This window comes from Salvelinus alpinus, chromosome 5 (genome assembly GCF_045679555.1).
Source record: "Salvelinus alpinus chromosome 5, SLU_Salpinus.1, whole genome shotgun sequence".
Lineage (NCBI taxonomy): Eukaryota > Metazoa > Chordata > Actinopteri > Salmoniformes > Salmonidae > Salvelinus > Salvelinus alpinus.
The window spans coordinates 17,755,640-17,777,982 of record NC_092090.1 but is presented as its reverse complement, the minus strand read 5'-3'; the positions used below and the strand labels follow the sequence as shown (position 1 = coordinate 17,777,982).

General features: G+C 43.3%; 2 protein-coding genes across 7 annotated transcripts in view; one reads left to right on the top strand and one right to left on the bottom strand.

Moving 5' to 3' along the window:
- Positions 1 to 1,407: 1,407 nt before the first annotated feature.
- On the top strand, positions 1,408 to 15,407 carry LOC139575628 (uncharacterized). 4 transcript variants are annotated; one of them, XR_011674981.1, is made up of 7 exons: positions 2,377 to 2,412; positions 2,503 to 2,564; positions 2,647 to 2,733; positions 2,821 to 2,862; positions 2,931 to 3,872; positions 4,154 to 4,265; positions 4,360 to 5,132. XR_011674981.1 is itself a non-coding variant. In XM_071400802.1 (4 exons), exons 1-4 carry the CDS (start codon positions 1,968 to 1,970, stop codon positions 15,405 to 15,407), a joined length of 1,215 nt encoding a protein of 404 aa, XP_071256903.1. In that variant the 5' UTR covers positions 1,408 to 1,967. The 4 variants fall into 4 exon arrangements, 2 of the variants coding, with proteins under 2 accessions (XP_071256903.1, XP_071256904.1); XR_011674980.1 differs by having other exon boundaries at positions 2,821 to 3,104; positions 3,184 to 3,872; XM_071400802.1 differs by lacking the exons at positions 2,647 to 2,733; positions 2,821 to 2,862; positions 2,931 to 3,872; positions 4,154 to 4,265; positions 4,360 to 5,132 and adding exons at positions 1,408 to 2,148; positions 14,613 to 15,407 and having other exon boundaries at positions 2,236 to 2,412.
- The window catches only part of depdc7a (DEP domain containing 7, paralog a), a 28,856-nt gene continuing 12,993 nt past the window's right edge, over positions 6,481 to 22,343 (bottom strand). For all 3 annotated transcript variants that reach the window (XM_071400801.1, XM_071400799.1, XM_071400800.1), the window contains exons 3-9: positions 18,985 to 19,115; positions 18,671 to 18,863; positions 8,574 to 8,794; positions 8,114 to 8,256; positions 7,811 to 7,936; positions 7,008 to 7,086; positions 6,481 to 6,867 (exon numbers count right to left, since the gene is read on the bottom strand). In XM_071400801.1, coding sequence (XP_071256902.1) covers positions 6,653 to 6,867; positions 7,008 to 7,086; positions 7,811 to 7,936; positions 8,114 to 8,256; positions 8,574 to 8,794; positions 18,671 to 18,863; positions 18,985 to 19,115 — 1,108 coding nt within the window. In that variant the 3' untranslated portion in view covers positions 6,481 to 6,652. The remainder of the gene's footprint in view (positions 6,868 to 7,007; positions 7,087 to 7,810; positions 7,937 to 8,113; positions 8,257 to 8,573; positions 8,795 to 18,670; positions 18,864 to 18,984; positions 19,116 to 22,343) is intronic.

Here is a 22,343-nt window from a genome sequence, read left to right as displayed (position 1 = left end):
AGAATTAGATTGTGATATAGTGTTGGTTGTGTATCAGAAAGTGTTGGTATGTACTGTGTTAGTTGTTGTTGGTAGCAGCTTTGCTATGTCCTGTGTTTCTGAGTGTTTGTGAAATTGTTAATAATTATTCTGTTTCATTTGTTCCCAGGGGGGAAGGAGAAGGCACTTTGGGAGTGCTTAGGCAAGAGGCCCGCGGGCATACATATACCCGTAGTATATTTACTGTCTAGGCACACTAGGTAAGACCTGGGCAGACCACCCCCTGTATTTTGGTTAGGGCACCAGGTGGTGCTAAGTTAGGTAAGTTAAGTGGATAGGCAGGTTAGATAGGAGAGGGGAAGCTTTGATATTTACTTTCTTTGATTTGGTTCCGTCCAGCCCCTTTTCCCCATATTACCGTGTAAGGAAATAAATCCTAGTAAACGGTCAATTCTGCTTTTGTGTCATCCTTACTCGCACCTACCGCCCATACCTTTTTCGCTTCACGGAGAGTTGAGTTGCAGCAGGGTGTTGCGTTCCCTCTTCACAGAGGCGTGCGTAACAACGGACAAGACCATCCATTGAGAAACGCTGTCTGTGGGTTTGAGAAGGTTTTGTCAGATTCCTCACTTCACTAGACACAGTGATGGACACCAACATTATATCCTTTCCTCAAAATCTGGTGAATGTCCAATTTATAAAATTAATATTTCCACAGCAGGTAACACAAGCATTGGTAACTTAACTTAAATGAATACTGTGTGGACTGGGACTATCTTGTCAGATTCCTAATTTCACAGAACACTGATGACATGTTGCAGTTTTCCTAGAACTCTGGGTAATGACCAGTTCAGCCAGTAATATGTCTACGTGTGTAAATACAGTTATTGGTTGCCTAACTGAACTTAGTGAGATGTGGTTAAGGACCCTGAAAACTGTGACAAGCACTTTCCTGATCTAGTAGGCTAAACTAGGCCATTAAGTCACATCAGTATCAGAGAACCTGATTAACCAATTAGGCGTCCCTATACTGATTGACAGTCTTTCTCCTGTAGCCAAGTTGTTGCTGCCTTGACAAACAATATGTTGACGTAGCGTTGGGGAATGCAGGCTAAGAAGTCTGTCTTCTCTGGGACAAGATGTTGACGTAGCGTTGGGGAATGCAGGCTAAGAAGTCTGTCTTCTCTGGGACAATACGGGATATGGAAACCCAGAGAATGAATGAGTAGCTATGTAACTGTCAGCTGTTGAGTAACAATAGTCTCTCTATTGCTGAGGCAGCTACTCTGTTGGTTGAGCTACAGAGATCAGAAAGACCTCGAGGGATGGTATGAATATGGATATGAATTTCAATGAATGTTTACAACAGTGGGAAAAGAAGTAGGACTCAAACTTGGGGATTTCAAATTTCCTCCGGCCTGGGGCCTGTTGCACAAAAGTAGAATTAAGACATCCGGGATAAATGACTCAGCTGAGCTCAATGAAGCCAAAACATGTGCGTCCAGGCTTAATTGGTTGCACAAAGACCAAGCCAGGATGAGCAGACACGGATTCATTAAGCCAGGTGAAACCAATCCTGGATAGGTGCGCGCTCACGGCTCACTCAAATAGACCCCGCCACAGATCACAGATTAACTGATTTACCATGGCAACTAGAGCCGCGTACTTTTCCCCGTCGGAAGCACAAATCCTCATGGAGGCATACGAGGAGGTAAAAGATATAATTAAGAAGAAAGGCAACACCGCCACAGTGATAAAGCAAAGAGAAAAAGCGTGGCAAAGTATTGCAGACCGCCTGAATGCGTAAGTAGTGCACAATTACACACTCACCGCTCCGCTGAAACATCACAATTACAATTCAAATATTTAATTCACATCTCCAAAAATGCAGTTGTACTGTAATTATGAAACGGTTAAATTTTTAATTTAAATGCACTGCAGATATGAGTGAAATTGTGTAAAGTAACTCCATCACACTGTATAAAGCTATGATAAATTTTTTGATATTTTTACTGAAAACAAGACAAAAATACCAAGTAATTTTTTGCAGTGTGACTCCATTAAATGTGTGTGTGTGTGTGTGTGTGTGTGTGTGTAGATTAAACATGAACGGGCCAAAACGGACATGGCAGCAGGTCAAAATCAAATACAAGAACATTCTGCAGAATGGTATGGTCCCTGACTAATATTTAACAAAGCACAAGCATATATTGTACCCAGAAGGTGCCTGCTCACACATTGTCTGTACTGTTTTAGCAGTGAAAAAGAATACCCACAGACAAGGCACGGGTGGTGGGTCACCAAAGGCTGACCTTACCCCAGCAGAGGACATGGCCTTGGAGCTAAATAAAGGCAGGCCCGTCTTAGAGGGGATCCCTGGGGGGAAAGAGACAAGCATAGGTTCCTCCCAAGATGCCACCCGCTTCATTCAAGGTATGTCCTTCCATCTCTACATGGGATACAACCACATTCATATTGAATCAATTTGGACTGTCTGACTTTGGTTTACCTATTGCCTTGCAGTGTCTGGCAGCACTGTGTTCCTGTTAGAGCCACCAGCACAAGCACCAGACGATGCTGATCCAGTGAGTACTCCATCAAAGGCATACTGTAGGCCTGGCATGTCTTGTCTACTAGCTTCAATATGAATCCGATTAAATGTGATAGGGTGAAGGCCCCAGTGCAGCAGCAACAGCACATGATGGAGACGATGATGAGGAGGAGACCATCTCTCTGGATTCCAGAAGGCATGAGGTATCATGTTAAGACTGTGAAAGTACTATTTACTCTACAATGGTGAGGAGTCCTCATCAAAATCAAAAAATCTAATTTCTTTTACAGGACCCAGATGCTATACAGTGGGAAAACCAGCCTGGCAACATAGTGCGTATTAATAAAAGGACACCACATCCTGCCAAATTCCAGCTGCGCTAATTGTATTGTGTTCACAGAGCTCACAAGCTATCAGAAAGTTGTATGGCAACCACCTCCGGCGCCAAATAGAACTGGCAGACATAGACATTCAGTACAAGAAGAAAAAGATGGAAAATCTTGCACTGGAGTCCGAAATAAAAAAGAGGACAATTAGGAAACTGGACCTTGAAATAAAAAAACTTGAGAGGGAGGTGAGATATGCCTTCAATGTACACTGTATGCTAACTGTAACACAAATGTATTAATCATTATTTTTCTTTCCTCCCCCAGCTCCAAGAAGATGACACAGCTCAAAATAAAAATTAGGTATATTCTCGTAAAGTCAAGTGAGCCATGACATATGAGCTCTTATTGTGAGCACACAGGACGGTGGCATCTTTCTAAGGTTTTTTTTATTTTCCCAGCAATCAGTACAACCAAGTCATCGTTATAAGGCATCGCCCTCTTTTGCCCACCCCCCCAGCACTAGGTGTGGCCACTAGCCTATATGAAGGCCCAAAATTGTGTGTTCCTTTCTGCTCTGACAATGGCATGCCCATTCGTGCGAGATGTGGTGGATGAAGAAGCACTTGTGCTGAGGAGAGCCTTCAGGCGAGAAAGGGTCTTCAGGGACCGGTTGGACCCACTGGCCTTCCCTGATGACCATCTATATGAAAGATACAGGTTTTCTGCAGATGGCATCAGGTATCTATGCAGACTACTGGGTCCCAGGATTAAGCACCGCACTGCACGGAGCCATGCACTGAGTGTGGAGCAAATGGTTTGTGTGGCCTTGCGCTTTTTTGCTAGTGGAGCCTTCCTGTACTCAGTGGGGGATGCAGAACAGCTGAACAAGGCCACAATTTGCCGCACAATAAGGAGTGTGTGTCTGGCTATCAAAGCATTAGCAGATGTCTTCATCTCCTTCCCTGGCCACAGAAGACTCTGTGACATCAAAGAGGAGTTCTATAGGATTGCAGGTAAGAGGATCTACAAATTACAGGACAACTGTTAACACATAGTAGGATACTCATTACTTTGTGTGACAGGTTTCCCCAATGTCATTGGTGCAGTGGACTGCACACACATAAGGATAAAAGCCCCCTCAGGTGCCCATGAGGCCGATTTTGTGAATAGGAAATCCTTTCACAGCATTAATGTTCAGGTGAACATATCAAAAAGTTATTGTCCATTGACGAACACTCTGCATTGCCAGTGATGTGCATTGATTGGTGTAATATTCCTCATCTTATGATTTCAGATGGTCTGCAATGCTGACTGTGTGATCAGCAATGTTGTGGCAAAATGGCCTGGCTCAGTCCATGACTCCAGAATCTTTCGGGCCTCTGAAATCTATCAGTGCCTATCACAAGGTAAGCCACACAACCCCTATTTATAACCATCATGGCTGTGTCAAGAATATCACTGTGTTTATGAGGTAGTAATGATGAGATTTTGTGTTGACAGGTGAATTCTCTGGTGTGTTGCTGGGAGACAGGGGGTATGGCTGCCAGCCTTTTCTCCTGACACCTTTCACAGACCCCCAGGAAGCACAGCAGGCCTACAACCATGCCCATGCCAGGACCAGGGCCAGAGTTGAAATGACCTTTGGCCTCCTGAAGGCACGCTTTCACTGCCTTCACAAATTAAGGGTCAGCCCTGTTAGGGCATGTGATATTACTGTGGCTTGTGCTGTCCTCCACAATGTGGCCTGCCTGAGGAAGGAGAGGGCCCCCAGAGTGCCACCAGCCATGGACTGGGACAATCCGGCAATCTTCCCTGATGACGACAGTGGTCGGCTGCTGAGGGACCAATATGTGTTGAATTATTTTAGTTAGTATGTGTGCTTTCAATTTTGGTTAAATATGTCCTGCGGTGGCAGAGGAATTTGGTTTTTTTTGGGTTCGTTTTTTGACGAATTTGGCCTCTTATGATGTTTGTGCGGTATACTGTGTGTAATACAAGGCTGCAGGGAGGCTACTGCATCCATTCATTTGTCTGTTCAGTTGATGTGTATGGATTTGTCCTGCATTTATTTTAGTGTGCAGACATGCAGGGTGTGTTATATACAGACCTTTGAATGTGTATGTATCATTTTGTATAATATGCTTGGATTCTGTGCTTTCCATCTTGTAGAGTCACTGTGACTTCAGTTTCGAAAGGAGCTGATGGTTTACCTGCTTTGTTTTGTCCTTATTCAATAAAGGAACATAATGTTACACATTGTGTTTTTATATTCATATGGAATGTGTATTTGTTTATATGACAGAGTACTAGGGCCACACTGAAGAAAAAGGATAAAGTCATAAATTTATGAGGCTGGTTCTTTCTGCAGAAAAGCTACATATTGTTTTTACAGTTTTGATACTTATGACAATGTGATACTTAATATTCTGGCACATCAGCATGTCTTTGTTTATGAAACCATACTGAAGTACAATTTCACGAAATGCCCCACATCTGTCATTTTAACAACTGTCCTCCTTTAAAACAACTGGTTACAATATTATGACTTGTGTTTTTTTCCCCTCTGTGGCCCTAATATTCTATCATTTTATATATAGCCTTATAGTCTATGGGAAACTGTAAATTATCTAATGATAGCAACATCATCTAAAAATCATTTTTTATCCAAAATCATTGAAATTAATGATCACAAACGTTTAAATAACAGTGGGTCTAGTTATATGTGATAACAATGTATAGTGAGCAGTGAAATAACTATTGGTTTCCATTTGTGGTGACTGCTGACTGACATTAGGGATGAAATTAAATAGATCCTGGAATTTAGCCTGGTCTGGAGCAGGCTAGCTCCACAGAATAAATCTCCATGGTAATTTATACCATAACATATCCTCCTGCCCCCTATCCATCTTTAGTGCAACCGGATTACGGATCAATTGAGCCAGGATCACCAAGATATCCTGGCTTAATCCCTTATCCTAGTTTTGTGCAACAGGCCCCTGATCTCAATCTCTGGACATTGTTATACTTTGAATGATATTGTGAGAGCAAACCACATGACAGAGTGGACTAGACCGGACGGCCTCACGTCAGCCTGTTCTGAAATGCTTCATCTTTATTTCCCACACCATCTCCGCATTGTGGAACCACAGAGAAAGAATACATTCATTGAAACAGGATACGCAGAACTTCTCCTGACCTTCTCCTCCCAAAGTGGCAGCAGACTCAGGGTTTTGTTGAGGAATACAACACTAGAAGCCATGTGCATCTGTCACACAATTAGACTTCTCAATAACACTTTCTGTTCAGCCTGTTGCCAGAGGAACCGTATAAATGTAAAATAATATCTATTATATTTTGACAGACACTTGTAGTCTCTAAACGGTGTATTTAAATGATATTTCTGGGAAGTTGTCTAGGACTGTAATTGTCTGAACATATTTCTGTATACATTGTTGAATGTCCCAGTTGCACTGGAAGACAGGACAAATGGGTTCCTTTCCTTCTGAGACAATCTTTACTTCATAAGGCTGACATCCAATTTGAGCATGAAATTCTATTATCAAAATGTCATCAGAGATGACTGGCCCTGTAGCAGCCAAAAGAAGAGAATTCCACATGAACTTATAAAACAATTCTCACATTTTATTCAAGCTTTCACATTCAACTCTTCACATGAGTGAAGTAAATAAAATCTATTTGTACACTGCATTTCTACAACATTTACATCACCTTTGTCTGTCTGTCTTTTTACAAATAATACATTAGTTATTCACTTAAATATCACCCTAGTTAGCTACAGATCATCACTTGACAATCTGCTTCCAAAGTACTGGACAAAGATCTCAGGATGCCCCTTGTAGAACTGTCCTAGCAAGCGTCTCTTCTCTTTGTTGGACAGTTTGGGGTTCTCGTGGATTGTCTTCAGTAGAGCCCATAGTTCCTCTTTGGTAGTCTTCTGTTTGCTCTCCACGTACGCTTTTCCATTGACTCGCCTGCAGTATGTAGAGACTGAGTGAAGAGAAAGATAGAGAGGGCATTACATCTTCATTCCCCACACAAAACACAGAAGGTAGGTAAAGCTTTGTCAGATATTAGTACAGCTAGACAGACAGACAATCAAACGAAACAGACACCAAAAGCGCCCATACCTGTTACGACTTGTGGGTCTTTCCCCTTCACAATGTTGGTCAGTCTATCGCTCACAAGTTTGTGCAACGACACTGGAATCTGAAAGGAGAGGATCATATAAGTTAAACCATGTGATCATCGCTGCTTTCATCTGTTTAATCTCACACAACTCTGTGTTTACAAACTGTACTCACTGTTTGAGCTCGTCTCCAATATTAAAGCTATCAGAGATGTGGTAGCCTGGCTGGGCATTACACACTTTACACACTTTACACACTTTACACACATTACACACTTTACACACATTACACACTTTACACACCAAAAAAGGGTTCCAAAAGGGTTCTTCGGCTGAACCCCATGGAAAGGGTTCTCCTATGGGGACAGCCGAAGAACCCTTTTAGGTTCTAGATAGCACCTTTTTTCTAAGAGTGTTCAGATCAGTGTCTTTCATGAAGTCCTATTCAAAGTTCTTCCCACTGTTTGAGTAGTAAACAGTCTATTAACAGACTGTTTGAGTAGTAAACACGCACACACGCACACCCACGCACACCCACGCCTACCTGTTCACCTATTCACACACACACACCCACGCCTACCTGTTCACCTATTCACACACACACACCCACGCCTACCTGTTCACCTATTCACACACACGCACACCCACACCTACCTATTCACACACACACCCACACCTTCCTGTTCACCTATTCACACACACACACCCACGCCTACCTGTTCACCTATTCACACACACACACCCACGCTACCTGTTCACCTATTCACACACACACAGTCTGATAAAAGATGAGTACACACACACCTTGAAGACGTCACAGTGGTTTTCCACCATAAACAGCACCAGTAGGTCAACCTTCCCCTTGGCCAGTCTCATGCTGTAGACGATGGCACTAGAGAAAGATCTCTTCACCGCCATCCTGTTCTCTACCTGGAAAACAACACAACGTTCACATCTACGTACATACAGAATACAGAGAGTGGCTGCTAGATATGATCCTTGACCTCTTGGAGTAGTTTGGAACACACAAACACACACACACAGTCAGGGAGAGCTATAGCAGTATACGCACACACACACACACACACACACACACACACCCCTCACCTCTTTGTGCAGTTTGACCTCCTGTGGTTTGGCAGCGACAGCCATGAATCGCAGAAGTCTGCGTAGTTCCTCTTTACTGCGAGAGTCCTGTAGTTTCATACACAGCTGTAGGGCCTCCAGAGCCTGCTCCCTCTTCCCATTCACTATGGACACACAGAGAGGACAGGATAGGTGTTAGTGTCCCTGGCAGGCTGGGAGGAATCACAGGTGTGTGAATTCATGAGAGAGGATCTTAGCCAAACTAGTTGATAACCCCAGGTGTGGCTTCAGGGTCCTCGTGAGAGTCAGTAGAGAAATCTGAACCCCCTTCTTTCTGTCCCCACTCATGACGTTTGGGTTTTCACCTACTGGTTTAATCAGCTGAATGAATCCCTTGCACAATACTTGTTATTAAAAAGTCTAAACCCATTTAGACAGGGGAAATGCCCTAGAGCACATAGACCATGTATATGGCTCTTACCCAGTAGTTCAGAGATGCTGGAGTGGATGTCGAAGACGTGGTTGCTGAGTAGTGGAGGGTGCTGTGTCTCTCCGTAGTGCTGGACCAGGATCCCATACACCAGTCTCTTACACTGGCCCTGGTCCTCACCGCAGCGGGGCAGACCCCTGCTCACCTCAACCACCAAGTCATCTGGCAGGAACTCCAGACAGTCCACCGCCGCCGACAACCACTCATCAGCCCTGAGAGAGGGAGGGAGGAGATGAGATGAGAGGGAGGGAGGAGATGAGATGAGAGGGAGGGAGGAGATGAGGGAGGGAGGAGATGAGATGAGATGAGAGGAGGGAGGAGATGAGATGAGAGGGAGGGAGGAGATGAGATGAGAGGGAGGGAGGAGATGAGATGAGAGGGAGGGAGGGATGAGGGAGGAGATGAGATGAGAGAGAGGGAGGAGATGAGATGAGATGAGAGGGAGGAGATGAGATGAGATGAGAGAGAGGGAGGAGATGAGATGAGATGAGAGAGAGGGAGGAGATGAGATGAGATGAGAGAGAGGGAGGAGATGAGATGAGATGAGAGAGAGGGAGGAGATGAGATGAGATGAGAGAGAGGGAGGAGATGAGATGAGAGGGAGGAGATGAGATGAGATGAGAGAGAGGGAGGAGATGAGATGAGATGAGAGGGAGGGAGGAGATGAGATGAGAGGGAGGAGATGAGATGAGATGAGAGAGAGGGAGGAGATGAGATGAGATGAGAGAGAGGGAGGGAGGGAGGAGATGAGATGAGAGGGAGGGAGGAGATGAGATGAGATGAGAGGGAGGAGATGAGATGAGATGAGAGAGAGGAGATGAGATGAGATGAGAGAGAGGGAGGAGATGAGATGAGATGAGAGGGAGGAGATGAGATGAGAGAGAGGGAGGAGATGAGATGAGATGAGAGAGAGGAGATGAGATGAGAGGGAGGGAGGAGATGAGATGAGAGAGAGGGAGGAGATGAGATGAGATGAGAGAGAGGAGATGAGATGAGAGAGAGAGAGGAGATGAGATGAGATGAGAGAGAGGAGATGAGATGAGATGAGAGAGAGGGAGGAGATGAGATGAGATGAGAGGGAGGAGATGAGATGAGAGAGAGGGAGGAGATGAGATGAGATGAGAGAGAGGAGATGAGATGAGAGGGAGGGAGGAGATGAGATGAGAGAGAGGGAGGAGATGAGATGAGATGAGAGAGAGGGAGGAGATGAGATGAGAGGGAGGGATGAGATGAGATGAGAGGGAGGGAGGAGATGAGATGAGAGGGGAGGGAGGAGATGAGATGAGAGGAGGAGATGAGATGAGATGAGAGGGAGGAGATGAGATGAGATGAGATGAGGGGAGGGAGGAGATGAGATGAGAGGGAGGAGATGAGATGAGAGGGAGGGAGGAGATGAGATGAGAGAGGAGATGAGATGAGATGAGAGGGAGGGAGGAGATGAGATGAGATGAGAGAGGAGATGAGATGAGATGAGAGGGAGGGAGGAGATGAGATGAGATGAGAGAGGGAGGAGATGAGATGAGATGAGAGAGGGAGGAGATGAGATGAGAGGGAGGAGATGAGATGAGATGAGAGGGAGGAGATGAGATGAGATGAGAGGGAGGGAGGAGATGAGATGAGATGAGAGGGAGGAGATGAGATGAGATGAGAGAGAGGGGAGGAGATGAGATGAGAGAGAGGGAGGAGATGAGATGAGAGAGAGGGAGGAGATGAGATGAGAGGGAGGGAGGAGATGAGATGAGAGGGAGGGAGGAGATGAGAGGGAGGGAGGAGATGAGATGAGAGAGAGGGAGGAGATGAGATGAGAGGGAGGGAGGAGATGAGATGAGAGAGAGGGAGGAGATGAGATGAGAGAGAGGGAGGAGATGAGATGAGAGGGAGGGAGGAGATGAGATGAGAGAGAGGGAGGAGATGAGATGAGAGAGAGGGAGGAGATGAGATGAGAGGGAGGGAGGAGATGAGAGGGAGGGAGGAGATGAGATGAGAGGGAGGGAGGAGATGAGATGAGAGAGAGGGAGGAGATGAGAGGAGATGAGATGAGATGAGAGAGAGGGAGGAGATGAGATGAGAGAGAGGGAGGAGATGAGATGAGAGGGAGGGAGGAGATGAGATGAGAGGGAGGGAGGAGATGAGATGAGAGGGAGGGAGGAGATGAGAGGGAGGGAGGAGATGAGAGAGGGAGGGAGGAGATGAGAGAGAGGGAGGAGATGAGATGAGAGGGAGGAGATGAGATGAGAGGGAGGGAGGAGATTATAAGTGATGAAGTAAATGAAACCAATCTAAAGAGAAGAGAGAAGAGAGAGATGTGAGAGAGAGAGGGAGAGAAAGAGCGAGAGAGATCAGCGAGTGAGAAAGAGATCAGAGAGAAAGAGAGAGAGAGATCAGCGAGTGAGAAAGAGATCAGCGAGTGAGAAAGAGATCAGAGAGAAAGAGAGAGAGAAAGAGAGAGAGAGATCAGCGAGTGAGAAAGAGAGAGAGAAAGAGAGATCAGCGAGTGAGAAAGAGATCAGAGAGAGAGAGAAAGAGATCATAGAGAAAGAGAGAGGAAAGGAGATGAGAGAGAGTATTTCACTTTGGTTTATTATCTATTTCACTTGCTTTGGCAATGTAAACATACGTTTCCCATGCCGATAAAGAGAGAGAGGGGAAAGGAGAGAGACAGATCAGAGAGAGACAGACAGGTTCAGTAAAGAGAGAGAGGGGAAAGGAGAGAGACAGATCAGAGAGAGACAGACAGGTTCAGTAAAGAGAGAGAGGGGAAAGGAGAGAGACAGATCAGAGAGAGACAGACAGGTTCAGTAAAGAGAGAGAGGGGAAAGGAGAGAGACAGATCAGAGAGAGACAGACAGGTTCAGTAAAGAGAGAGAGAGGGGAAAGGAGAGAGACAGATCAGAGAGAGACAGACAGGTTCAGTAAAGAGAGAGAGAGGGGAAAGGAGAGAGACAGATCAGAGAGAGACAGACAGGTTCAGTAAAGAGAGAGAGGGGAAAGGAGAGAGACAGACAGGTTCAGTAATGAGAGAGAGGGGAAAGGAGAGAGACAGATCAGAGAGTGACAGACAGGTTCAGTAAAGAGAGAGAGGGGAAAGGAGAGAGACAGATCAGAGAGAGACAGACAGGTTCAGTAAAGAGAGAGAGGGGAAAGGAGAGAGACAGATCAGAGAGACAGACAGGTTCAGTAAAGAGAGAGAGGGGAAAGGAGAGAGACAGATCAGAGAGAGACAGACAGGTTCAGTCAAGCTGCTCTTGACTTTCAGACAACCACTGCCCAGTGACTGCAGTCAGTTGGCCATTTGTCCCTGAGTGCCAGAGAGCCCTGGGGGCATCAATACAGAGAGAGGCCCTCACTGACACGCACACAAACACCAGCTCCATTACGTAACGGTGCCCTGCTGTGACAGAGGCTACGCTAGGCGTCTGGCTGCAACATGTTGAAAGGCTGGACATACAGTACACACGCCAACCAAAGCCTAACAAGACTACCGGCCATACATTTCTGCCCAGTCAGATAAATCTGTAGACTATGATTCACAGGGAGTGGGAGAGAATGGAGATTCTCTTTGATCAAAATCGGCTGCTTTATGTATAACACGAAAGTTATTGAATGTGCTCAGCAAGCTTTAACTGCAGATAGTCAGTCAATCAGCCTTATGCCTGTGAATGTCCTTTCACTGTCCTTACCTATGCCTGGAACAAACAATTAAATGGAAGAGGGTGGGGGGATGGGGAAGGAAAGAGAGACAGAGAGAAGTAGTAGAAATAGGACAAGTAGTAGTAGTAGTAGTAGTAGTAGTAGGACTAATATTAGTAGTAGTAGTAGTAGTAGTAGGACTAATATTAGTAGTAGTAGTAGTAGTAGTAGTAGGACTAATATTAGTAGTAGTAGTAGGACTAATATTAGTAGTAGTAGGACTAATATTAGTAGTAGTAGTAGTAGTAGGACTAATATTAGTAGTAGTAGTAGGACTAATATTAGTAGTAGTAGTAGGACTAATATTAGTAGTAGTAGTAGTAGTAGTAGTAGTAGCAGTAATAGTAGTAGTAGTAGTAGTAGGACTAATATTATTATTATTTTTATTATTAGTAGTAGTAGTAGTAGTACTAATAGTAGTAGTAGTAGTAGTAGTAGGACCAATATTAGTAGTAGTAGTAGGACTAATATTTGTAGTAGTAGAAGGACTAGTAGTAGTAGTAGTAGTAGGACTAGTTGTAGTAGTAGTGGGACTAATAGTAGTAGTAGTAGTAGTATGACTAATATTTGTAGTAGTAGAAGGACTAGTAGTAGTAGTAGTAGTAGGACTAGTAGTAGTAGGACTAGTAGTAGTAGTAGTAGTAGTAGGACTAGTAGTAGTAGTAGTAGGACTAGTAGTAGTGGTAGTAGTAGAACTACTACTAGTAGTAGTAGTAGTAGTAGTAGGACTAGTAGTAGTAGTAGTAGGACTAGTAGTAGTAGTAGTAGTAGTAGGACTAGTAGTAGTAGTACTAATAGTAGTGGTAGTAGTAGTAGGACTAATATTAGTAGTAGTAGTAGGACTAATATTAGTAGTAGTAGTAGTAGTAGTAGTAGGACTAATATTATTATTAGTAGTAGGACTAATATTAGTAGTAGTAGTAGGACTAATATTAGTAGTAGTAGTAGTAGTATTAGTAGTAGTAGTAGTACTAATAGTAGGGTATTATTATTATTAGTAGTAGTAGTAGTATTAGTAGTAGTAGTAGTACTAATAGTAGTAGTAATAGGACTAATAGTAGTAGTAGTCATAGGACTAATAGTAGTAGTAGTAGAAGTAGGACTAATATTTTTAGTAGTAGTACTAATAGTAGTAGTAATAGTAGTAGTAGTAGAAGTAGGACTAGTAGTAGTAGTAGTAGGACTAGTAGTAGTAGGACTAGTACAGAACAGGGCTCCGGGCAGCCGAGCGGAAATGGAGGAAAACTCGCCTCCCTGCGGACCTGGCATCCTTTCACTCCCTCCTCTCTACATTTTCCTCTTCTGTCTCTGCTGCTAAAGCCACTTTCTACCACTCTAAATTCCAAGCATCTGCCTCTAACCCCAGGAAGCTCTTTGCCACCTTCTCCTCCCTCCTGAATCCTCCTCCCCCTCCCCCCCCCTCCTCCCTCTCTGCAGATGACTTCGTCAACCATTTTGAAAAGAAGGTCGACGACATCCGATCCTCGTTTGCTAAGTCAAACGACACCGCTGGTTCTGCTCACACTGCCCTACCCTGTGCTCTGACCTCTTTCTCCCCTCTCTCTCCAGATGAAATCTCGCGTCTTGTGACGGCCGGCCGCCCAACAACCTGCCCGCTTGACCCTATCCCCTCCTCTCTTCTCCAGACCATTTCCGGAGACCTTCTCCCTTACCTCACCTCGCTCATCAACTCATCCCTGACCGCTGGCTACGTCCCTTCCGTCTTCAAGAGAGCGAGAGTTGCACCCCTTCTGGAAAAACCTACACTCGATCCCTCCGATGTCAACAACTACAGACCAGTATCCCTTCTTTCTTTTCTCTCTCTCTTGAACGTGTCTCTCTTGAACTCTTGAACGTGCCGTCCTTGGCCAGCTCTCCCGCTATCTCTCTCAGAATGACCTTCTTGATCCAAATCAGTCAGGTTTCAAGACTAGTCATTCAACTGAGACTGCTCTTCTCTGTATCACGGAGGCGCTCCGCACTGCTAAAGCTAACTCTCTCTCCTCTGCTCTCATCCTTCTAGACCTATCGGCTGCCTTCGATACTGTGAACCATCAGATCCTCCTCTCCACCCTCTCCGAGTTGGGCATCTCCGGCGCGGCCCACGCTTGGATTGCGTCCTACCTGACAGGTCGCTCCTACCAGGTGGCGTGGCGAGAATCTGTCTCCTCACCACGTGCTCTCACCACTGGTGTCCCCCAGGGCTCTGTTCTAGGCCCTCTCCTATTCTCGCTATACACCAAGTCACTTGGCTCTGTCATAACCTCACATGGTCTCTCCTATCATTGCTATGCAGACGACACACAACTAATCTTCTCCTTTCCCCCTTCTGATGACCAGGTGGCGAATCGCATCTCTGCATGTCTGGCAGACATATCAGTGTGGATGACGGATCACCACCTCAAGCTGAACCTCGGCAAGACGGAGCTGCTCTTCCTCCCGGGGAAGGACTGCCCGTTCCATGATCTCGCCATCACGGTTGACAACTCCATTGTGTCCTCCTCCCAGAGCGCTAAGAACCTTGGCGTGATCCTGGACAACACCCTGTCGTTCTCAACTAACATCAAGGCGGTGGCCCGTTCCTGTAGGTTCATGCTCTACAACATCCGCAGAGTACGACCCTGCCTCACACAGGAAGCGGCGCAGGTCCTAATCCAGGCACTTGTCATCTCCCGTCTGGATTACTGCAACTCGCTGTTGGCTGGGCTCCCTGCCTGTGCCATTAAACCCCTACAACTCATCCAGAACGCCGCAGCCCGTCTGGTGTTCAACCTTCCCAAGTTCTCTCACGTCACCCCGCTCCTCCGCTCTCTCCACTGGCTTCCAGTTGAAGCTCGCATCCGCTACAAGACCATGGTGCTTGCCTACGGAGCTGTGAGGGGAACGGCACCTCAGTACCTCCAGGCTCTGATCAGGCCCTACACCCAAACAAGGGCACTGCGTTCATCCACCTCTGGCCTGCTCGCCTCCCTACCACTGAGGAAGTACAGTTCCCGCTCAGCCCAGTCAAAACTGTTCGCTGCTCTGGCCCCCCAATGGTGGAACAAACTCCCTCACGACGCCAGGACAGCGGAGTCAATCACCACCTTCCGGAGACACCTGAAACCCCACCTCTTTAAGGAATACCTAGGATAGGATAAAGTAATCCTTCTCACCCCCCCCCCCTTAAAAGATTTAGATGCACTATTGTAAAGTGGCCGTTCCACTGGATGTCATAAGGTGAATGCACCAATTTGTAAGTCGCTCTGGATAAGAGCGTCTGCTAAATGACTTAAATGTAAATGTAAATGTAGTAGTAGGACTAGTAGTAGTAGTAGTAGTAGTAGTAGTAGTAGTAGTAGTAGTAGGACTAATATTAGTAGTAGTAGTAGTAGTAGTAGTAGTAGGACTAATATTAGTAGTAGTAGTAGGACTAATATTAGTAGTAGTAGTAGGACTAATATTAGTAGTAGTAGGACTAATATTAGTAGTAGTAGTAGTAGTAGGACTAATATTAGTAGTAGTAGTAGGACTAATATTAGTAGTAGTAGTAGGACTAATATTAGTAGTAGTAGTAGTAGTAGTAGTAGCAGTAATAGTAGTAGTAGTAGTAGTAGGACTAATATTATTATTATTTTTATTATTAGTAGTAGTAGTAGTAGTACTAATAGTAGTAGTAGTAGTAGTAGTAGGACCAATATTAGTATTAGTAGTATTAGTAGTAGTAGTAGTACTAATAGTAGTAGGACTAATATTATTATTAGTAGTAGTAGTATTAGTAGTAGTAGTAGTACTAATAGTAGTAGTAATAGGACTAATAGTAGTAGTAGTCGTAGGACTAATAGTAGTAGTAGTAGTAGTAGTAGTAGGACCAATATTATTATTAGTAGTAGTAGTATTAGTAGTAGTAGTAGTACTAATAGTAGTAGGACTAATATTATTATTAGTAGTAGTAGTATTAGTAGTAGTAGTAGTACTAATAGTAGTAGTAATAGGACTAATAGTAGTAGTAGTCGTAGGACTAATAGTAGTAGTAGTAGTAGTATGACTAATATTTGTAGTAGTAGAAGGACTAGTAGTAGTAGTAGTAGTAGGACTAGTAGTAGTAGGACTAGTAGTAGTAGTAGTAGTAGTAGGACTAGTAGTAGTAGTAGTAGGACTAGTAGTAGTGGTAGTAGTAGAACTACTACTAGTAGTAGTAGTAGTAGTAGTAGGACTAGTAGTAGTAGTAGTAGGACTAGTAGTAGTAGTAGTAGTAGTAGTAGGACTAGTAGTAGTAGTACTAATAGTAGTGGTAGTAGTAGTAGGACTAATATTAGTAGTAGTAGTAGGACTAATATTAGTAGTAGTAGTAGTAGTAGTAGTAGGACTAATATTAGTAGTAGTAGTAGGACTAATATTAATAGTAGTAGGACTAATATTAGTAGTAGTAGTAGTAATATTAGTAGTAGTAGTAATACTAATAGTAGTAGGACTAATATTATTATTATTAGTAGTAGTAGTAGTATTAGTAGTAGTAGTAGTAGTACTAATAGTAGTAGTAATAGGACTAATAGTAGTAGTAGTCATAGGACTAATAGTAGTAGTAGTAGAAGTAGGACTAATATTTGTAGTAGTAGTACTAATAGTAGTAGTAATAGTAGTAGTAGTAGAAGTAGGACTAGTAGTAGTAGGACTAGTAGTAGTAGTAGTAGTAGTAGTAGAAGGACTAGTAGTAGTAGTAGTAGTAGGACTAGTAGTAGTAGGACTAGTAGTAGTAGTAGTAGTAGGACTAGTTGTAGTAGTAGTGGGACTAATAGTAGTAGTAGTAGTAGTATGACTAATATTTGTAGTAGTAGAAGGACTAGTAGTAGTAGTAGTAGTAGGACTAGTAGTAGTAGGACTAGTAGTAGTAGTAGTAGTAGTAGGACTAGTAGTAGTAGTAGTAGGACTAGTAGTAGTGGTAGTAGTAGAACTACTACTAGTAGTAGTAGTAGTAGTAGTAGGACTAGTAGTAGTAGTAGTAGGACTAGTAGTAGTAGTAGTAGTAGTAGGACTAGTAGTAGTAGTACTAATAGTAGTGGTAGTAGTAGTAGGACTAATATTAGTAGTAGTAGTAGGACTAATATTAGTAGTAGTAGTAGTAGTAGTAGTAGGACTAATATTATTATTAGTAGTAGGACTAATATTAGTAGTAGTAGTAGGACTAATATTAGTAGTAGTAGTAGTAGTATTAGTAGTAGTAGTAGTACTAATAGTAGTAGGACTAATATTATTATTATTAGTAGTAGTAGTAGTATTAGTAGTAGTAGTAGTAGTACTAATAGTAGTAGTAATAGGACTAATAGTAGTAGTAGTCATAGGACTAATAGTAGTAGTAGTAGAAGTAGGACTAATATTTTTAGTAGTAGTACTAATAGTAGTAGTAGTAGTAGTAGAAGTAGGACTAGTAGTAGTAGTAGTAGGACTAGTAGTAGTAGGACTAGTAGTAGTAGTAGTAGTAGTAGTAGAAGGACTAGTAGTAGTAGTAGTAGTAGGACTAGTAGTAGTAGGACTAGTAGTAGTAGTAGTAGTAGGACTAGTTGTAGTAGTAGTGGGACTAATAGTAGTGGTAGTAGTAGAACTACTAGTAGTAGTAGTAGTAGTAGTAGTAGTAGTAGTAGTAGGACTAGTAGTAGTAGTAGTAGGACTAGTAGTAGTAGTAGTAGTAGTAGGACTAGTAGTAGTAGTAGGACTAATAGTAGTAGTAGTAGTACTAATAGTGGTGGTAGTAGTAGTAGGACTAATATTAGTAGTAGTAGTAGTAGTAGTACTAATAGTAGTAGTAGTAGTAGTAGTAGTAGTAGTAGTAGTAGTACTAATAGTAGTAGTACTAATAGTAGTAGTAGTAGTAGTAGTAGTAGTAGTAGTAGTAGTAGTAGTACTAATAGTAGTAGTAGTAGTAGTAGTAGTAGTACTAATAGTAGTAGTAGTAGTAGTACTAATAGTAGTAGTAGTAGGACTAATAGTAGTAGTATTAATAGTAGTAGTAGTAGAAGTAGGACTAGTAGTAGTAGGACTAGTAGTAGTAGTAGGACTAGTAGTAGTAGTAGTAGGACTAGTAGTAGTAGTAGTAGTAGTAGGACTAGTTGTAGTAGTAGTAGTAGGACTAGTAGTAGTAGGACTACTAGTAGTAGTAGTAGTAGTAGGACTAGTAGTAGTAGGACTAGTAGTAGTAGTAGTAGGACTAGTAGTAGTAGTAGGACTAGTAGTAGTAGGACTAGTAGTAGTAGTAGTTGTAGGACTAGTTGTAGTAGTAGTAGTGGTAGTAGTAGTAGTAGGACTAGTAGTAGTAGTAGGACTAGTTGTAGTAGTAGTAGGACTAGTAGTAGTAGAAGTAGGACTAGTAGTAGTAGGACTAGTAGTAGTAGTAGTAGTAGTAGTAGTAATAGGAGACGTACTGTGCTTCGCTGAAGGCCTTCAGGACCTCTCTGTCCAGGTAGCTGGATGTGTAGAGCAGGTCTGGGTCACTGTCCATGCTGTGTAGAGGGGGCCTGGGCCGCTCCTCTCCCTCCAACAGACTCTCCAGAAGGGGGAGCTCTATCAGCTGTAGCAGCCTGAACACCGTCTGCTGGCGCCACACCTCGTCCACCACTGAGGAAAACAAGTCACTATAACGGACACTTTACCACACATACACACTACCAAAGTAACAAACACACACTGATAATCATTCAGGGACACATGCCAACATATATTTTCTATGGACACTTACACTCCTGTGAGAGGCCGAGGTTGATCATCTGTGGGGTGATGGTTGAGGTGATGTTGAGGTTCCCCAACACGTCCTCTAGTGATTTGTCTGTTTTGACCGGAGAGTGGTTGTTGGAGTACTGGTCCTCTTTACTGAGGACAAACATAGTGAGAGAAATCAGTGGACATGATTGGGCCAATTACAGACCTGTTATTACTGGAACTCAAAGTAGCGTTTAGAAAATTGTATTTTTCAATTTTAAACGCTGTACTTGGTGCATTTTAAACGCTGTACTTGGTGCAATCAAACGTTGCCTCAAGAGTGAGCTTGGTGAGTTTTTATATAACACTCCTTGGGAGCACAGTTCACCTAAACACACACACACACTCTCTCTCTCCCTCTCTCCCTCTCTGGGGCTCTGTGGTTTGTGTTTGTGAACAGAGCCCCAGAACCAGCTTTCTTAGGGGACTCTTCTCCAGGTTCATCTCTCTGTAGGTGATGGCTTTGTTATGTAAGGTTTGGGAATCGCTTCCTTTTAGGTCGTTGTAGAATTTAACGGCTCTTTTCTGGATTTTGATCATTAGCGGGTATCGGCCTAATTCTGCTCTGCATGCATTATTTGGTGTTCTACGTTGTACACTGAGGATATTTTTGCAGAATTCTGCATGCAGTCTCAATCTGGTGTTTGTCCCATTTTGTAAATTCTTGGTTGGTGAGCAGACCCCAGACCTCACAACCATAAAGGGCAATGGGTTCTATAACTGATTCAAGTATTTTTAGCCAGATCCTAATTGGTATGTCACACTTTATGTTCCTTTTGATGGCATAGAATTCCCTTCTTGCCTTGTCTCTCAGATCGTTCACAGCTTTGTGGAAGTTACCTGTGGCGTTGATGTTTAGACCAACGTATGTATAGTTTTTTGTATGCTCTGGGGCAACGGTGTCTAGATGGAATTTGTATTTGCGGTCCTGACTGGACCTTTTTTTTCTTTTAGTTTTACCGTTATTTTGGTCTTACTGAGATTTACTGTCAGGGCCCAGGTCTAGCAGAATCTGTGCAGAAGATCTAGGTGCTGCTATAGGTGCTCCTTGGTTGGTGACAGAAGCACCAGATCATCAGCAAACAGTAGACACATTTGACTTCAGATTCTTGTAGGGTGAGACCGGGTGCTGCAGACTGTTCTAGTGCCCTCGCCAAGTCGTTGATATATATGTTGAAGAGGGTGGGGCTTAAGCTGCATCCCTGTCTCACCCCACGGCCCTGTGGGAAGTTATGTGTGTTTTTTGCCAATTTTAACCGCACACTTGTTGTTTGTGTACATGGACTTCATAATGTCGTATGTTTTTCCCCCAACACCACTTTCCATCAATTTGTATAGCAGACCCTCATGGCAAATTGAGTCAAAGGCTTTTTTGAAATCAACAAAGCATGAGGAGACTTTGCCTTTGTTTTGGTTTGTTCGTTTGTCAATTAGGGTGTGCAGGGTGAATACATGGTCTGTCGTACGATAATTTGGTAAAAAGCCAATTTGACATTTGCTCAGTACATTGTTTTCACTGAGGAAACGTACGAGTCTGCTGAGGATTTTCCCAAGGTTTCTGTTGACGCATATCCCGCGGTAGTTATTGGGATCAAACTTGTCTCCACTTTTGTGGATTGGGGTCATCAGTCCTTGGTTCCAAATATTGGGGAAGATGCCAGAGCTGAGGATGATATTAAAGAGTTTTAGTATAGCCAATTGGAATTTGTTGTATGTATATTTGATCATTTCATTGAGGATACCATCAACACCACAGGTCTTTTTGAGTTGGAGGGTTTATTTTGTCCTGTAGTTCATCTAAGGTAATTGGAGAATCCAGTGGGTTCTGGTAGTCTTTACTAGTTGATACTAAGATTTGTATTTGATCATGTATATGTGTTTGCTGTTTGTTCTTTGTTATAGAGCCAACAAGATTGGAGAAGTGGTTTACCCATACATCTCCATTTTGGATAGATAATTCTTTGTGTTGTTGTTTGTTTAGTGTTTTCCAATTTTCCCAGAAGTGGTTAGAGTCTATGGATTCTTCAATTACATTAAGCTGATTTCTGACGTGCTGTTCCTTCTTTTTCCGAAGTGTATTTCTGTATTGTTTTAGTGATTCACCATAGTGAAGGAGTAGGCTGAGGTTTTCTGGGTCTCTATGTTTTTGGTTGGACAGTTTTCTCAGTTTCTTTCTTAGATTTTTGCATTCTTCATCAAATCATTTGTCATTGTTGTTCATTTTCTTTGGTTTTCTATTTGAGATTTTTTAGATTTGATAAGGAAGCTGGGAGGTCAAATATACTGTTAAGATTTTCTACTGCTAAGTTTACACCTTCACTATTACAGTGGAACGTTTTGTCCATGGAGTTGTCCAAAAAGGGTTGAATTTGTTGTTGCCTAATTGTTTTTTGGTAGGTTTCCAAACGACATTCCTTCCATCTATAGCATTTCTTAATATTACTCAGTTTCTTTGGCTTTGATGCCTCATGATTGAGTATTGCTCTGTTCAAGTAGACTGTGATTTTTCTGTGGTCTGATAGGGGTGTCAGTGGGCTGACTGTGAACGCTCTGAGAGACTCTGAGTGACTCTAGGTTGAGGTCAGTGATAAAGGAGTCTACAATACTACTGCCAAGAGATGAGCTATAGGTGTACCTACCATAGAAGTCCCCTCTCTCTACTATTTCTCTCTCTCTACTCTCTCTCTCTCCACTCTCTCTCTCTCTCTTTACTCTCTCTCTCTCTACCTACTCTCTCTCTCTACTTTCTCTTGCTCTCTCTCTCTCTACCTACTCTCTCTCTCCACTCTTTCATCTCAGTGAAACAGATTGGAGGCAGCAGGTTTTCATGGGTACAGTCCTGAGCTGTCACTCAGGACCACTTCACATGGTTAGGGGGAGACCAGAGAGCCACCATGGCCAATGGCCATATGATATTATCATCACTTCACTTCTCCTGTTGATCTCAGGGCAGATCTCAGTCCTCTACACTCTAGTTTCCTTAAGTCATTCTTTAGAAAAAATGAAAGTTTCATGTAGAATGGCTACTTAATGTTCTACACTCTTAAAGACAGAAGAAAGACACATAGCATCCACAACACAGACTGAAAGCATTGACATCAACTCTTTATGTCTGGACTTCCCAGAATAATGACCAGCGGTGCCAAATCTGCAGGCTCTGTGGCAAGTTCTCTAAACCCATAATCACTTACAGAGCTCTGAGTGAAACCATACAGTCCCTGTCTCACTGCCTAACAAGGAGCTCTCTGACCGAGTGTCTAACTGTGTGTTTGGGTGGAGAGAAAAAAGACCTGTTCTTTTATACAGAGCCAAAAATCATAGGAATCATGTAAATTAGGT

Bases quoted from the DNA above. Each gene is read 5' to 3' on its own strand.
- LOC139575628 (XM_071400802.1), top strand. From the start codon at position 1,968: ATGATAAATTTTTTGATATTTTTACTGAAAACAAGACAAAAATACCAA. The intron at 2,149-2,235 runs GTATGGTCCCTG...GTACTGTTTTAG, and splicing joins CAAGAACATTCTGCAGAATG to CAGTGAAAAAGAATACCCAC. The intron at 2,565-14,612 runs GTGAGTACTCCA...TCTGATGACCAG, and splicing joins CACCAGACGATGCTGATCCA to GTGGCGAATCGCATCTCTGC.